Source organism: Coprinopsis cinerea (genome assembly GCF_000182895.1).
Source record: "Coprinopsis cinerea okayama7#130 chromosome 10 map unlocalized cont3.10, whole genome shotgun sequence".
NCBI classification, from domain to species: Eukaryota; Fungi; Basidiomycota; class Agaricomycetes; order Agaricales; family Psathyrellaceae; genus Coprinopsis; species Coprinopsis cinerea.
The window spans coordinates 1,371,452-1,387,155 of NW_003307535.1; the positions used below are offsets into that span (position 1 = coordinate 1,371,452).

The following is a 15,704-nucleotide window of genomic DNA, read 5'->3' on the forward strand; positions in this document are numbered from 1 at the left end:
TAGTTCTCAGTAGATACTTGACGGACTCTTCACGCTCGCTTTTTCTGTTGTTTTGGTTTTCTTGGACTCCTTCCATGTGTATGTACGTACTACGACCCACTTGAATGTAAGTATACCTTGTTTCTGCCCCCCTGCCTAGTACATCCCTGCCTACCCCGACAATCCGCTTTATACTAGTACTGCTTCAACATCTCGTCCGTAGCGTCGCAACATGGGATCGATTGAGTTCATGGAAATTGACTAAGTAATACTTAAGTTGGGCTACAACTACCCTGGGAGCAGCTGGTGGCAAACTCGGCTGCAGCCTCTTGGTCACCTCATGGTTCGCGATTAAGCGCTGTGGGAACTGGAGGACACCGATAAGATAAGATTGCTGTGGTAAAGATAAGATAAGATTTTTGGACAAATGGAGTGATGGAACGCGGTGCAAAAATTAGCAGAAGACCGTGACCGTCGAGTCAGGCGGACAAATTGCCTTCACCAATTGCTGATTTCCTCGATTACCGATAGCCAAGATTGCGAGTCTTTGGTTTCGGACGAGATCTCGTCCTTTCTCTTTCCCTCTTTCTCAAAAATTCTCGACTCGTGCCTTCAATTACCAACGTCGGTTTTTGACCTCAAGCATGGCGCAGACGATTGAATTGGCTCAGGTACGCCTTCCTTTGTCCACCAGCAAAGCGCTTAAAGCTAACAAAACCATGATCTCGTTGTAGACGGCCAAAAGAGACCATCTAAAAGCTCTGGAGACCAAGTATCAACAGCGATGGCAGAACGAGAAGCTGTTCGAGGTCAACGCGCCTCCCGCTGAAGAGCTGGCAGGTCTTTCGCAAGCCGAGATCAAGGACAAGTACCCCAAGTGGTTTGGAAACTTCCCTTATCCTTACATGAACGGAAGTCTGCACTTGGGCCATGCTTTCACCATTTCCAAGATTGAATTCGCCGCTGGCTACGAGAGGATGTTGGGCAAGAGGGTCCTCTTCCCTCATGGATTCCATGTCACCGGTATGCCTATCAAGGTCCGTAGTTGTATCTTCAATTCTGCAGTGCACAGCGCTCACGACGAGTTGTGACGTGGTAGGCCTCTGCCGACAAGATCATCCGCGAAATGGAACTCTTCGGTCCCGACTTTGAAAACTACGAGGCAGTCCAGGCAAAACTCGACGCTGAACAGGAACAACAAGAAGAGGCTGCAGCCCCCGCCTCGACCGATGGAAATCCCGCCGACAAATCCAAGGCTAAAAAGGGCAAACTCGTCGCCAAATCCACCGGCCTGACTTACCAGTTCCAAATCATGGAGTCTATCGGTGTACCTCGCGCTGAAATTAAAAAATTCGCTGACCCTCTCTACTGGTTGACTTATTTCCCTCCCATTGCCATCAACGACAACAACGCCTTTGGTTCCAGGATTGACTGGAGGAGGTCCTTCATCACCACCGACGCCAATCCTTACTACGACGCGTTCGTGCGCTGGCAAGTCAACAAGCTGCACAAACTCGGCAAGATCAAGTTCGGCGAACGTTACACCATTTACAGTCCCAAGGACGGACAGCCTTGCATGGACCACGACCGTCAGGACGGTGAGGGTGTTGGACCCACCGAGTACACTGGCATCAAGATGGAAGTCGCTGAATGGAGTGAGGAGGCAAAGAAACTTGTCGCCGACAAAGTTGGAGGCAGGAAGGTGTTCTTCGTCGCTGCCACTTTGAGGCCCGAGACCATGTATGGCCAGACCAACTGTTATGTCGGCCCTTCCCTCAAATACGGCGTTTTCGCTATCAACGACAAGGAAGCCTATGTCTGCACCACCCGCGCTGCCCGTAACATGGCTTACCAGGGCATCATCACTCCTCGAGGCAACGTTGAGCAGCTCGTCGAAGTCGAGGGCTCGAAGCTCTTGGGTACGCGCGTCAAGGCTGCCTTCTCCCTCAACCCCGAAGTCTACATCTTACCCATGGAGAACGTTCTCGCTACGAAGGTACGCGCTGAATCCTACTTTCTTTTTATGACGCACTAACCTCCATTCAAGGGTACTGGTGTAGTCACCTCCGTTCCCTCTGACTCCCCCGACGACTACCAAACCCTCATGGATCTCCGCAAGAAGCCTGAATTCTACAAGATCGATCCTTCCTGGGCAGCCATCGACCCCGTCCCCGTAATCTCCTCGCCTACATACGGAAACCTCACCGCCCCCGCCGTCGTGAAGCAGCTCAAGATCCAGTCGCAAAAGGACACCAAGCAGCTTGCCGAGGCCAAGGAAATCGCGTACAAGGAGGGCTTCTATAACGGTACCATGTTGGTCGGCGAGTTTGCTGGTCAGCCTGTGCAGGAAGCCAAGCCCAAGGTCAGGGAGGCTATGATCAAGGCTGGTTTGGCCTTTGCATATGCCGAACCTGATGGATTGGTTATCTCCCGAAGTGCGGACGAGTGTGTTGTTGCCCTCATGGATCAGTGGTATCTTGACTATGGAGAGCCCGAGTGGAAGAAGCAGACTGAAGGGTGAGCGTCCCATCTCCGTTTAGATGACATCGAGAATTCTGATTATCTGCCCATTCCAGCCTGCTCGCCAAGATGAACACCTACACTCCCGAGACTCGACATGCCTTCCAAAAGACTTTGGATTGGTTGAACCAGTGGGCCTGCGCTCGAACCTACGGTTTGGGCTCAGTCCTTCCTTGGGACCCTCAGTTCTTGGTAGAATCTCTCAGTGACTCCACCATCTACATGAGCTACTACACCGTCGCCCACCTCCTCCATAGTACGTTTTATCCTTTCTCACCGAATTTCAGGACCTCACTCGTTCTCCACAGCCAACATCGAAGGCAGCACCCCCGGACCACTCGGAATCACGCCCGAGCAAATGACTGACGAAATCTGGGAGTACATCTTCTGCAACGGCCCCTTCCCCTCCCCCTCCCCCATCCCTAAAGAAAAGGTCGACGCCCTCAAACACGAATACGAATACTTCTACCCCTTCGACATCCGATCTTCCGCTAAAGACCTCGTCCCCAACCATCTCACCTTTGCTCTATACAACCACGCCGCCTTGTTCCCCGAGGACAAATGGCCATTGAGCATGAGGACTAACGGTCACTTGATGTTGAACGGCAAGAAGATGTCGAAGAGCACGGGTAACTCGTTGACATTGAGGGAGGCGATTGAGAAGTTCGGTGCGGATGCTACGAGGTTGAGCTTGGCTGATGCTGGTGATGGCCTTGAGGATGCCAACTTTGAGGAGAAGACTGCCAACGCGAACATTTTGCGTGTGCACACTTTGCTCGGTTGGTGTGAGGTACGTGGCCTTTTGGGACCAAGTACTGCTGTTATGTGCTAACCTTGCCACGCTTCTTTAGGAAATGGTCAAGGACAAGGGCAACTTGCGCACTGGACCTCGCAATTACCACGACACCGTCTTCGAGAACGAGATCAACGAGCTGATCAACATCACCCAAAGCCACTACGAGGCGTAAGTTTCTCTTACCTCTCTTCCGTCTCTCTATTCATGTCTAACCCTTTCCTCAGCACCAACTACAAGGACGCCCTCAAATACGGCTTCTACGAGCTCCAAAGCGCACGAGACTGGTACCGTGAAGTCACCTCCGACGTTGGTATGCACCAAGACCTCGTCCTGTACTGGATCCGCATCGCCGCACTCGTCATCACCCCCCTTGCTCCCCACTTCGCCGAACACATCTGGTCCGGCATCCTCAACCAGCCCCAATCCATTCAACTCGCCCTCTGGCCGACACCCTCCACCCCCGTCGACCGCACCGCCATCGAAGCAGGACATTACATGCGCGGAACGATCAAGACCATCCGAGATGCTGAGACCACGCTGTTGAAGATGATGGCCAAGGCTGCGAAGGGTAAGAAGGTCGGAGGCGACGCGCCTTTCGATCCCAAGAAACCCAAGAGCGTGCGGGTGTACGTCGCCACTGAGTTCCCCGAGTGGCAGAATATCAGCGTGGATGTTGTGAAACAGGCGTACGACGAGAAGGAGGGCAAGGTGGATGATGCCAAGGTTAGGCAGTTGTTGATCGAGAAGGGCTTGATCAAGGATAAGAGGGTTATGCCTTTCATCCAGGCTTTCAAGGTTGGTTGGCTCTCCTTCTGTGCCCAACTAGCACGAAACTAACGACGCCCTCCTTTCACAGAAACGTATGGCCCAATACGGAGCTGAAACCGCCTTCCGCCGTACCCTCCTCTTCAACGAAAGCGAAGTCCTCCGCGAACTCCTTCCCTACCTCAAGAAGACTCTCCACCTCATTGACGCTGAAGTTTTGAGCGTCGATGAGGCCAGGCAAAGGGAGGGCGAGCCTGGATTCACCAAGAGCATTATCGATGCTTCTGAACCTGGCGCACCTGGCTTTGAGTATCGCAATGTGTAGATGCTTCGAGGGTCGTTGCGTCGTGGTATAGGTATAGATACGTCGGGATGTTCGGATCGATACCACGTTTGTTTTGGAAGTGCATGCTAGATTGCTTTTTAAGACATAAACAACTAATAGAATTATTGGAGAATCAGCAACCTCCCGCTTGAAAGATTGGTGTTGTGGTAATGTCGTATTGCCCTGGTTCAATGGCGGGAATTGATTGTGAGTGCGATTCCCTTTATGTGATATACGGTAGTGTCTGAGATTGGTTTGCAGGTGGCCACCTGAGTTTGAGGATTTATCTTCTCCGCCAAACCTTCAGGCTCTTGGTGGTGATGTGACCAAGCGCCGATGTATCTCCGACGGGCGCTTATCTTGCTACAGCTCGTAGCTACCGCGTTACTGCCTTACGATCTGGGCCCTCAGGCCTCAGCTCTTTTCAGTTGAATAGGGTTATTAAATAACGCATATTGCTGAAGCTAGCCTAAACGTGGATCTGAGGCATTCACCACCAGTGTTCTTCTCAGCTGAAAGGAGTCCATTTACAATCTGCATCTAGTTCGAATTCAACAGCCATCACGAACGCCCGGGGGGACGAGGGCGCGGACTAAGTCGTGGGCTAGGTCGACTACTATGATCTTCCAGCCCGAGGCCCTCCATCTCATCGGCCAATCGATCAGGGTCATCCTCAGATTGAGGGCGCGGGCGTCGTGCACGTGGGGGTGGTCCTCGAGGGGGATTAGGCTCTGCGTAGCCGCGGGGAGGGGGATCCCGACGGACGGGATTGGGTCTCCTGGGCGGTGCCGTGCTCGGACGATGGTCCTCTGCATAATCACTCTCATCTTCCCATTCATCGTCAGATGCTGAGCGTGGCGGCGCCGGGCGAGGCTGGAAGCGAGGTTGGGGTCGACGATTTCCACGAGGACGTTCCTCATGGTTGTTCATCTGGCGAAATGGGTTGTTTCGTGACGCGGGTCCGTTTGAGGGCGGTGGTGGATCAGTCCACACAGGGAAAATGCCTGGGCGAGGAGGTTGGTGACCATCGCGGGAAGGGCGAGGTCCGTTACGGAAAGGGTTAAAGTCGGCACGGGGAGGGGCAGTGCGAGCACGACTACGAGGGGGTGGAGGACCAGGATCGTGACGCGGTGGGGGATAATAGCCATAATCATCGTCGTCGTAGTCCTCGTAGTCATTGTAGTAGTCTTCTGCGGTAGTAGTCGAGTTCTGGACGAGGTTCCCTACGCCATTCCATCAGAACTTCCCTGCCTCTATGTTTTCATCGCAAGTGAACGTACCATAGACTGGTGCCGTATTCATATTTCCTGTATTCCTGAAGTTGTGGACAGGCGCATGGTGGTGTGTGTGATTCTCGTCTACCATCTCGAATTCAGTTCTCCACTTCATTGTTTGCATAAACTAAAGGGAGTATACTCACAATACCGATCATAGTGTCGAGAATAGTTGTTAAAGGAATTCTCGTAGCTCGTCGTGTTGGTGTTGTACGAGTCGCGAACATTGGACCTTGGTCCGCTTTGTCCATAGTACTGATGTCCGATATCCCGCCACTGACCGCCGTGGATCCCAGATCCGCGAGCGTTCTCGAAGAAGGCCATCTTATTCACCCACTACTGTCAGCGAATGAGTGGGCGGCAAGGGTAAAGTGCTGAAAGCTGAGGGACGACAGAAGGGTGGCAGGCAACCTGTCAGTGATGTGCAGTCTCTTTTATCCCCTCGATCGGGACAAAGCTGTGGCCCAAGACACGTGTTGGCTTGTCGTTATAGGATATTTATACTAACACCGCACTGTCGCCTGGCCCTACAGTAGGTGTGAAGAGCATGATGCGATACGAACAGGTCTTCTGCTGTGACATAGAAGCGCCGAGCACTGGTGTGAAGAATTTCCGTAGGGGATTTAGAGCCGATGCTCACACATCCCTGACGGAAGGCGAAACCACAGAGGAGATCAGATTGTCCTTAGTGAGGTGGAAGAGTCTAATCCCTGTAGTAACTCCTTTGACTTTGCGCCAGTCCAGTCCTCGGGACAATGGGACCGCATGGGAGTACCAGCCAAGATCCCAGAGCTGTGAATCAGGGATAGCGTTCTGAATTCTGGCAGTGTGAACGCAACCGCTGTCACCTGTGCGGCTTACACTGAGAGTGAGTTGCCCCGTCCGGTGGAGCCGCGGTTAGGCTCGCCAATTTGGTGAATGTTGTCAACCAAGACGGGCGCTTATCTTTGATTTGTCATCAACCAGTGAGCATCGGGCTCAGAAATACAACTACACCTTCACCTTTCACAAGAAAAAGTACGGCTTTTCCCGACTCTCCGGTCCATAATCCAATACTTCCCTGTAACCCTGGACGCCACGGTGGAACCTGTACCGAGGAACTCGAATTTGAATCAGCAACTGCCTCTACTTATTCTTGGGGTAGTTAGACGCCCGCCTTCCCCAGAACATCATGATACACTCACACGCTAACCATTTTAGTTACATCTTGTCAGAATCCCTCCATCATATTGCAATTCCAAGAACACGCCCATTGCTCATAAGAGCAGCCATCTGTTCTGCACTCTTGAGCGGTCGCCGGTCCCGTTGTATCCTCTCTCTTCCACCCACACCACATAGCTGCTTCGCACCATGAACCAGACCAAAGGACTGATTGTGTGTGCCTTCCTTTATTTACACCGCCCTAATGCACACTCTGATAGCCTGACCCATAGATTAATGGGCGCTACGGGATCAGGGAAGTCATCTCTGCGTACGCGATACATTTCCCGCTTTACGTTTGCGCTCATATCCGGGCGCGACTTCATGGAATGGACATTACCTACAGTTTGCCAACGCTATTGTTGGAGAGGATGTCGCTGAAGTTGGGGATGGGCTGGAGTCCATCACGGCTGAGGTCTCTGCGTACCCTTTCACTCACAACGATATCGAGATGAGAGTCGTCGACACTCCAGGGTTCGATGAGTTCATGGCGACTCAATCGATTTCCGACCTGGATATACTCCAGAAAATCGCAGAGTTTATGAAACGCGAGTACGTCACTTCCAACCCACGAATCAGATTGAAACCACAAACACAGGTACGAAGAAAAGCAAAAATTCACGGGGATCATTTACCTTCACAACATCAGCGACACAAGCTGGCCCGGCTCATTCTACGACTGGAGGAATCACAGGACTTAGTGAAGTGCTTACTCGAGGAGAAGGAGCAACAAGCCCAAGAAATCGTGAAGTACGTCCAAGAAGTAGAGAGACTAAACGATGTCATCAAAGAGTTCCAATTTCCAAACGTGGGGCACTCCAAGTAAATGAATTGCGAACGTACATCCAACGAGCGTCAACACTCCTTCCCAGCCCAGCGCCAGTTCATCTCATAACACACAGTTCCTGGGAACGCCTCCATTTAGTCCACCCTATCCCGCCATGTCTAGCACGAGTGGGGACTCGTACTACGCAAACCACGATTCACCCATCATCGGTCCACGAGCGATCGCTGCACCAGGAATGCACGCCTCCCGGTCTGCGACACTACCCTTAAGTCCCAGTCCCGGAATGCCAGTCCCAGAGCTGCGCATGCCGACACCCACCCACTACACCGCTTCGGACGAGAAAGTATATTCCCCAGACGAGCCCCACGGTACGAGGCGCCATGAGAGGAGAGGAAGTCGATATTAGCTAGACTTGGTTCTTTTCTCGAAACAAAGTACAGCAGTTTCCACCTTTCTCCTGTATGTGTCTTCGTTATGCCCCCTTAATGTTCGAGATACCTAGAGGCCAATCAGGAATACCAGAATTTATTCTGGTCAAGCAGGTGTATCCTTCGCCTCAACTAATCCAAGGATCGCTCCGATACATGGTGGATTCATTCGCTACAGTGAGAGAGCGAAAATACCTACACCAAGAGAAAAACAGTTGAGGAGTGGAGTCTCTTATGTCACTGCCATAAGATGACACCCAACTCCAGCACGAGGACGAAAATAGCACTCTCAAATCCTGCAACCGCACATTGGAAGAATGGGCCCTTGAACGCTCTCAGAGCAACTTGCTCTCGAGTGCCAAACGGCCCAGTACGGCCGGGGACACCGGGCCCGGGTTTGATGGAAATAAGCGCCCACGCCGGAACCAAGCCGAAGTTGGCGTGGGTCCCACTGGCAAGGGAGCATCAACGCCAACAACACCCAAAAAAACAAGGTCAGGCGATGGCTCAACTCCCGCCGAGGAGGCCGTATTGTTCCTTCTTCATGGGATCATTAAGGTGAAACACTAAGCTTATGGTATGTGGGCCAATGAGAGCAGAGATTCACAACCACCAGGCTCTGAAGGGTCACGTCTCCCAAGTTTATCAGAACAGACTGCATAGGAGAAGGACTGGGCAGGAGGGATGGAGTGGGCAAAACCTTCTATTTTTCCGAGCTGGTGCCGACAAAGGGGCTGCTAAGGGGGTTATCAGGGGATTGAGGCGTATTATGTGGTATTTGTGCACTTCGCACGGTCTTGTTGAAGGTGCCCCGTGCACCGGAGAGTGCCGAGAAAATTCCCACCCGCCAAGGAGGGATAAACGCAGCGCCGTCGCAGTGAGAGGTTCGCCAGCCAGCCAACGCAGCCAGTCCCTCTGTGCCAATAGCCCACACCCAACGTACCCTCTCCCTCTATATATTCTCTCCCCTTTCTTTTAATTACTTATCGTAAGTCATCGTCTTCTAAACACTCTATCATGCATCTTCGACGTCTTTGGACCGTCGCTGCTCATCGATAACGCCCTCTTCGTCGTCGTCTGCGAGAGCGACCGCGGTACTTTGTTTGTTTGGCGATCAACCCCCTATAATATCGCGTCGCGCGCCCTGATCAATGGCCTCGAGCGCACCTCTGCGTCTTCAACGACCCGTAGAGGCGTCGGAATCCATCCTTGGGCGTCGTCGGGCACCTCTGGGCGTCGTCGGCGTCGGCGTGTCTCACTCTCTCCCCGCCTCCGAAACTCGGTTTACTGATTCATCCTCTTTCCCTCTTTCCACCCTCTCCATCGCGTATATACAGATGCCCAAGGACTCTGCTAAGCCCAAGGTGAGCATCGTCGTGTTGCTACGGTGGAACGACACGTCGGGGCGGCCCCCCTAGGCCGGATGTCCCCTTCGGTCTACCTTTTCAACAACCCTTTTACTGACGCACATACTCTATAGCGCAAGGCTGCTGAGAAGGCTGAGAAGGCACCCCGCGCGGCTGCCTCCAAGTCTAAGAAGGACCCCCTCAAGCCCAAGCGGGCTCTGTCTGCCTACATGTTCTTCTCGCAAGACTGGAGAGAGAGGATCAAGGCTGAGAACCCTGATGCTGGCTTCGGTACGTCGTTGTATGCGCGCATATATGCTGTCCTCGTTGCTCATCGTCGGTGAAGGTGAGGTCGGCAAGCTTCTCGGTGCCAAGTGGAAGGAGTTGGATGAGGAAGAGAAGAAGGTATGTTCCAGTTAGGCTGTCCATGTTGCGCACATGCTAATCCACGACGGTCAGCCCTACATTGAGCTCGCCAACAAGGACAAGGAACGGGCCGAAAATGAAAAGTCGGCGTACGACAAGGGCATCAAGAAGAGCCGGGCCAACTCTGGATCTGGTGAAGAGGATGAAGATGACGAGTAGTTGACATATTCCGTGACGCTCCCCACCGCCGCGCTCCGCTACGACGGTTATATCCTTGCTTTGTTACCCTTGCATTTCGTTTCCTGTGCTTTAGTGTGTACTATTTCCTCTCTTTTTTCGTGTTGTGCAGTTTTAGGGCCTCTGTTCGCCGCTGACGTTTGTATTATCTGCCTGAGCGTGGTTACTGTTAGACTATAATGCCGTCGTCGCTGTTCTAAGTTCAGCCGGCGCGCTGCTGCTGTTACGATTTACCGGTTGTTCAAGCCCCCTTAATATTACCATGCCATGTTGTAATAATTGTGTGTAGATTGTAAGAGCAGCAATTATCATTGTTTTCCTATCCAAAATCCTCGAGGCCGTCGCTTGCCATCAATGCGTGAAGGGTTTAAGATCATAACACCTCCGCCGCGGCTCTCTTCCGAACCACCACCACAGCACACCAGCCAGCCCGCCACCGCACCGCCCCCTATTAACGACGACCACAACGACGAGCTCACAACCACACACGACGATGGCGACTGAAACTGTTGGTGATGTAAGTTCGCGTCCCGTTGACATCGTCCGTGGTCTGACTGCGTGATGACGATGACCCCCGACACCTCTTGTCCGACACCCATCTCGACGACAACGACCACCACACAATCCTCCAGGCCGTTCCCGCTTCTCAGCGCGGCAGCTGGTCCTCTTTCCTGAAATCGTGGGTAGCTGATTCTCATCGGGACCGTTTGCGATGCTGATAGATGCACCGTCCTTGGGAATCGTCTCACCGGATACCAGGATCGCATCCTTCTCGGGTGATTTGTCGTCCTTGACCGCTCCCCCTTTCATCCTATCCCCAACTTCCTTGACCGAATTCCCTGGTTCGTCGTCGCTGCCTTACCTCGTGGACAGGGTCCACTAAAACACCACAAAACACAGCTTATTGGTGCGAGCGGCCTGATCTCTTCGCTGCTATTGCCGATGCCAAGGAGGGAGAGGAAAGACACTTGGCTGTGCTCAAGTGGTTCATCGTGCGTCTGCCCTTCCCTTCCCTACGCATCCCGCATTAACATTCCTCGACTAGAGCACCCTCAAGGACCAGTATACCTCTCGAAATGAAGAACTCGGCTCTGAGAAGAAGTAAGCATGCATGTTTATGCTCCCGAGGTTATCCTTGAAGCTAAGCACCGCTCTAGACCTCTCAACCCTGTTCTCGGCGAACTCTTCTATGCCTACTGGCCTGATAAGAACGGCCGTGGACAGACCAACCTCTTGGTGGAGCAGGTCTCTCACCACCCTCCCATTACTGCCTACGTCATTGAGAACAAGACCAAAGGTCTCAAGCTCGTCGGGCACAACGCTCAGAAGACTACCTTCAGCGGTACGTGCCCCATAATGCTGCATTACGCACGTACCAGTCCCTGACACCATCATTCCAACTATAGCCGGCTCAGTCATCGTCAAGCAAATCGGACACGCCGTCCTAACCGTCAAAGGCGTCGAATACGTGATCACCCTCCCGCGCCTCAGGATCGACGGACTCTGGTACGGTTCGCCCTACATCGAGCTCATCGACTCGAACCACATCATCGGCGAGAACTTTGTCTCCCTCATCGAGTACAAGGGCAAGGGGTACTTCTCGGGTAAATCCCACTCCTTCAAGGCTACCGTCTCTCCCGCCAGCGCCGAAGCACCCGTCGCTGCCACCTCATCCTCGAGTGGCGGTGGACTTGGCGCTTGGGTTGGATATGGAAGCAAGAATTCCTCAAGTACGAGCTTGAGTGGCAAGGAACATGTCGTCGAGGGAACCTGGCACGAGACGAGTTCATGGGTTAAGGGTGCCGGAAAGGGCAAGTTCCACGATTCGAGCATCGGGAAGGAGGACTTTGTCGTCGTTGGCGGAGAGCCCAACGGCGAGATGGGCGAGTTTGAGACAAGGAAGTTGTGGAACCTCGTTGCGAAGGGGATCAGGGAGGGTGACTTTGAATTGGCGAGTACAGAGAAGAGTAAGATCGAGGTGAGCTGGCTTCGCGAATATCCCATGTTCCCATGAGATTAATCGGTATTGTTGTAGAACGACCAGAGGCAGAGGCGGAAGGACGAGGCTGCTGCAAATACCAAGTGGGCTTTGAAGCACTTCAAGCATGAAGCCAACGACCCTATCTGTTCGTACCCTCTCCATGATACGCCAACAACCCGCTCACTGACTCATACCCTCACTGCAGATGAACGCCTCGGCAAGTTTGCAAAGATTAATCCTCCTACTGAGGATAGGTACACCTTCGTAGGCAACTGGCCTCCCAGCCTTGCCTAATCGGACTCTCGGGATGGACGCTTAGTATTGCTGTGGACCTGCTGGTGTCTCTGTAACACACGTCCGGTCCGTTAGACCTTTGCTATCTAGTACCCTTGTGCACGAATCTCTGCTTTACGACTTGTCTTGATTTACCTAATCATAGATGATATTTTGTATTGAGTGACGAGCAGGATCAGTTACATTGGTATGCGTATGGAACAAAGCGACATAGGGGTGCAGTGCGATGGAATGCGGTACGGAGGTCATAAAAGGGCTGGGAAGGAAGACAGGTCGACACAGGCCATTAGCGGCAAGAGAGAGAAACCAAAGGAATAGACACGGTGAAGCAAAGGAGAGCGCATGAAGTCGGCGGCATAAAGCATGGGGGGCAACAAGAAGTAGGAGACGGGTAAGAGACTTAGTTGTGATAATAAGGACCAGGCTGACGGTTGTGATGGTTCTGTGAACCAGCGTTGTGATTGTTCATCGATGCGGTCGGGTACCCTGCATCATTCATGCCGATGGCGGGTGGGTTGGGACCACCCGTAAAGTGCATAGGCTCCGGCATGGCAGCACGCCTCAAAGGTGGCGTACACGACCGAGCACGCGCACCGCTTCCCATCGAAGTGAACCGTTGACGGGTTTGCGGAGAGACGAAAGGGGGGTATGCGTTTTCTTGTTTGGGTACGGGTCGGCGAGGAAGAGGTGGGGGTTGACCTTGGGGTCGAGGTGGAGGGTTGGTCGGGGGAATGGCGAGCCCATTACCAGAAAACGTTTGTGGTTCTTCATGGATCGCAGGAAAGAGGACAGTGGTGGCACCCGCCCGGTTCAATGCGACACGCAGTTCACGAATCGTCGCTTCGTGTTCCCAAATCTGATGTGACTGGGCGTTGTTATCCTCGCGGAGTCTGGCGATCTCGCTCTCGGAGGCCGTGTTTGTGGCACGGGCAGCGGCGAGCTCTTCGACGAGACGGTTCCGATCGCCTCGGAGAGTCTGTAGTTGTCGCTGCGCAGCTTCAAGTTCATTGGAAGTCACGATGTTCTTCGCATTGGCGGCGTCCAGCAGACTCCTCAATTCCTTCAACTCGCGTTCCAGGTCCTTGGATCGCTGTTGAGCAACCTTCGCCTCCTCGCGCGCTTGAGTAGACTCCGCCGCCAATCGCTCCATGCGTTTCGTTATCTGAACATTCCCAGTCTCTAGTTGTTTCTGCCCAGAGTCGGCTTCGGGCGTGAGCGCGAGCGACACAAGTCGTTCGACAAGGCTTTCGTTCTTGGTACGGAGGTCACGACAATCTTCGGTGAGAGTGTCACGCTCGCGCTGTGCCCGCTCGAGAGAAGCAGAGAGCTCAGTATTGCGCTCTTCCAGCCAGCTCTGCCTCTGAGAAAAGTCTAAGCTGGCTCGTCGGAGTTCGGAGACATGTTGGTGGAGGTTGTCGAAATTCTGGCTGTGACGTCGTTGGCATTCCTCAAACTCTGCTTTCATAGTCACCTACAATTCCACATTGGTAAGAGACAATTGCGCAGGGATGGACCCAGGACAGACTCACCTGGTCTTTACGAACACCATACAGCTCCATGGTCTCCTTCAGCTCTTGACTGCGCTTCTCCCAAGTCTCAAGTTGGTTCTTGAGTGCATCCGACTGAACTTGTAGGTGCGACCTCTCCTCATCCGTCGCACTCTTCAGCATGGTGATTTCGGCACGGAGCTGATTGATAATCTGGAGATACTCCTCCTTGAGTTCCCCACCTGCCGTCGTCTCTGCAACGCATGGGACGTGAGCCATCTCCTCCTGCATCTGAACGAAGCTGGGATCGAGGCTGAGGACGTGGTCGAGGACTTGGTGGGGGGTGAAGAAGGATCCGCCATCTGGAAGTGCACCCGACTCGAAATGGCCGGTTCGAACGAATGTAGCACCACCGTCGAGAAAATCCTTCAAGAGTCCTTCTCCTTCCTGGAGCTCGGTTTCGTTGTCTTCACCTTCCCCCTTCTCGACGAGGTCCCAACAGGTAGTTGCAATGACGACGTTCTTCATAAAGTCGGCTCCACAGAGCCCCTTAAAGACGTTCATGTTTCGTATTCCCATGCGATCTACCTTCGGCGCGGAGATGTTGTGGAGATAGATGATACCAGAGAACTTGAAGTCGTCTTCGTACCTATCCCCAGGTGATATCAGCGCCGAAGCAAAATAGAACGGAACGCAAAATGTACATACTCTTTATGCATGAAAGCTGCGATCATGTTGAGGATGTCGAGGTCAGATAGGGAGCCCTCTTCCCTGAAGTCGTTGAACCCAGGCGTGTCGATGATGCGAATCTCCGCCCCCCTGTATGAAAAGGTGTATTGTTGCACCTCTGCGGTGGCGGACTCGAGCGAGTGCCCGACTTCGGCCACGTCCTTACCGACAATCGCGTTGATCATCTATACGGGGCACAGTCAGCGAATCCCACAGCAAGGTGTGATAGAATAATAGGCCAGGAACACTTACGGATGACTTGCCCGACCCGGTGGCGCCCATGAGGCTACCCAGTCTGGGTGAGTAACATTCCACGCGGAACGGCGGAAGGGGACCTACGCAATCAGCTTCGTCGACTTGGGAGGGGACACTCCGGGAACGGGAGACATGGTAGGGAATTGGTACATGATAGGCCAGGATGAGGGAGGAGAATCGCTGGGGAGAGGAGATGCAGCTCGAGACGGATTCAAAGCCCTCCACGGTTCTTATACCCAGCTAGATAATGCAGCCTATAGGCAATGGTCACCCAACCCAACGGAAAAGATGACGTCGTATTTCCTGATGCTTGAGATGGGCGCCTCGCCCAAGTCTTGTGGTACCCATGAGGACCGTTCTTGTCGCAACAACATCCATTTCCTCTCAAGATGGGCGCAAGACGCGAGGGTCATACCCGGCGAAAAACGGAAGTCCGCAATCGTTATTGACGCCTAATAGATGTTCCATCCGAATAAAATGGTCATCTGAGTCGAACAAGCGCCGAAAGAAAAGACATGCGAGAACCATGAGGGCGGAGAATGACAGTCGTGTTTGAGTTGCAAGATCGCCCGTCCTGTGTTTGTTCGGACAAACATCACTGGCATCATTTCTTGGGTATTCGGCTAGCCGGCTGCGGTGATTTATCAAGCTTGGCAAGGCTTGCGATTGCCACATTCAGACAATCGACGGGCCACGTTCTAAAGGACATGGACCGAAGGTTTGGTGCTTTGTGGCCGCGAATAGGACGACGGGAATGATTTGCTAAATCACTAACATACACGAAGTACATATTGCATACAAAATCTCGATCCAACTTCAAGGGCATAGGAGTACGTGGGCCAGATGTGACATATACGTGACAAGGAGGGAGAGAAATACTGCATCTGTGCAGCACGAGGTTGTATGGGAAGGCCAGTAAGGGGAACTGAGAGCAT

At 53.0% G+C, this 15,704-nt stretch overlaps 6 protein-coding genes across 6 annotated transcripts; 4 read left to right on the plus strand and 2 right to left on the minus strand.

The window, feature by feature from the left end:
- Positions 1-623: 623 nt before the first annotated feature.
- CC1G_11878 (leucine-tRNA ligase) lies at positions 624-4,385 on the plus strand (the record flags this gene model as incomplete). The annotated part of the gene is made up of 9 exons (XM_001834205.1): positions 624-650; positions 714-1,016; positions 1,079-1,975; positions 2,027-2,496; positions 2,556-2,755; positions 2,808-3,289; positions 3,351-3,463; positions 3,520-4,090; positions 4,152-4,385. The coding sequence occupies 9 exons, from the start codon at positions 624-626 to the stop codon at positions 4,383-4,385; spliced, it is 3,297 nt and encodes a 1,098-aa protein (XP_001834257.1).
- Positions 4,386-4,946: 561 nt separating this feature from the next.
- CC1G_11879 (hypothetical protein) lies at positions 4,947-6,041 on the minus strand (the record flags this gene model as incomplete). The annotated part of the gene is made up of 3 exons (XM_001834206.2): positions 5,806-6,041; positions 5,666-5,743; positions 4,947-5,608 (listed from the first exon to the last, which is right to left on the minus strand). The coding sequence occupies exons 1-3, from the start codon at positions 5,981-5,983 to the stop codon at positions 4,947-4,949; spliced, it is 918 nt and encodes a 305-aa protein (XP_001834258.2). The 5' UTR covers positions 5,984-6,041.
- A 968-nt stretch (positions 6,042-7,009) lies between these two features.
- CC1G_15318 (hypothetical protein) lies at positions 7,010-8,644 on the plus strand (the record flags this gene model as incomplete). Its single annotated transcript, XM_002910365.1, has 7 exons — positions 7,010-7,033; positions 7,093-7,155; positions 7,206-7,457; positions 7,509-7,681; positions 7,785-8,014; positions 8,160-8,251; positions 8,342-8,644. The coding sequence occupies 7 exons, from the start codon at positions 7,010-7,012 to the stop codon at positions 8,642-8,644; spliced, it is 1,137 nt and encodes a 378-aa protein (XP_002910411.1).
- Positions 8,645-8,995: 351 nt separating this feature from the next.
- Positions 8,996-10,352, plus strand: CC1G_11882 (non-histone chromosomal protein 6). Its single transcript, XM_001834209.2, has 4 exons — positions 8,996-9,438; positions 9,555-9,711; positions 9,767-9,825; positions 9,880-10,352. The coding sequence occupies exons 1-4, from the start codon at positions 9,226-9,228 to the stop codon at positions 10,003-10,005; spliced, it is 555 nt and encodes a 184-aa protein (XP_001834261.2). The 5' UTR covers positions 8,996-9,225; the 3' UTR covers positions 10,006-10,352.
- An 82-nt stretch (positions 10,353-10,434) lies between these two features.
- CC1G_11883 (oxysterol binding protein) lies at positions 10,435-12,298 on the plus strand (the record flags this gene model as incomplete). The annotated part of the gene is made up of 9 exons (XM_001834210.2): positions 10,435-10,540; positions 10,656-10,702; positions 10,783-10,865; positions 10,924-11,015; positions 11,069-11,124; positions 11,181-11,365; positions 11,430-12,001; positions 12,059-12,149; positions 12,210-12,298. The coding sequence occupies exons 1-9, from the start codon at positions 10,517-10,519 to the stop codon at positions 12,296-12,298; spliced, it is 1,239 nt and encodes a 412-aa protein (XP_001834262.2). The 5' UTR covers positions 10,435-10,516.
- Positions 12,299-12,698: 400 nt separating this feature from the next.
- CC1G_12342 (hypothetical protein) lies at positions 12,699-14,903 on the minus strand (the record flags this gene model as incomplete). Its single annotated transcript, XM_001834211.2, has 5 exons — positions 12,699-13,769; positions 13,828-14,434; positions 14,494-14,699; positions 14,767-14,800; positions 14,854-14,903. 5 exons carry the CDS (start codon positions 14,901-14,903, stop codon positions 12,699-12,701), a joined length of 1,968 nt encoding a protein of 655 aa, XP_001834263.2.
- Between the last annotated feature and the right edge of the window lie 801 nt (positions 14,904-15,704).

Excerpts from the sequence above, each read along its gene's own strand:
- CC1G_11882 (XM_001834209.2), top strand. The coding sequence starts at position 9,226 with ATGGCCTCGAGCGCACCTCTGCGTCTTCAACGACCCGTAGAGGCGTCG. Across the intron at positions 9,439-9,554 it reads AGGACTCTGCTAAGCCCAAG|CGCAAGGCTGCTGAGAAGGC; the intron begins GTGAGCATCGTC and ends CATACTCTATAG. Across the intron at positions 9,712-9,766 it reads GAACCCTGATGCTGGCTTCG|GTGAGGTCGGCAAGCTTCTC; the intron begins GTACGTCGTTGT and ends TCGTCGGTGAAG.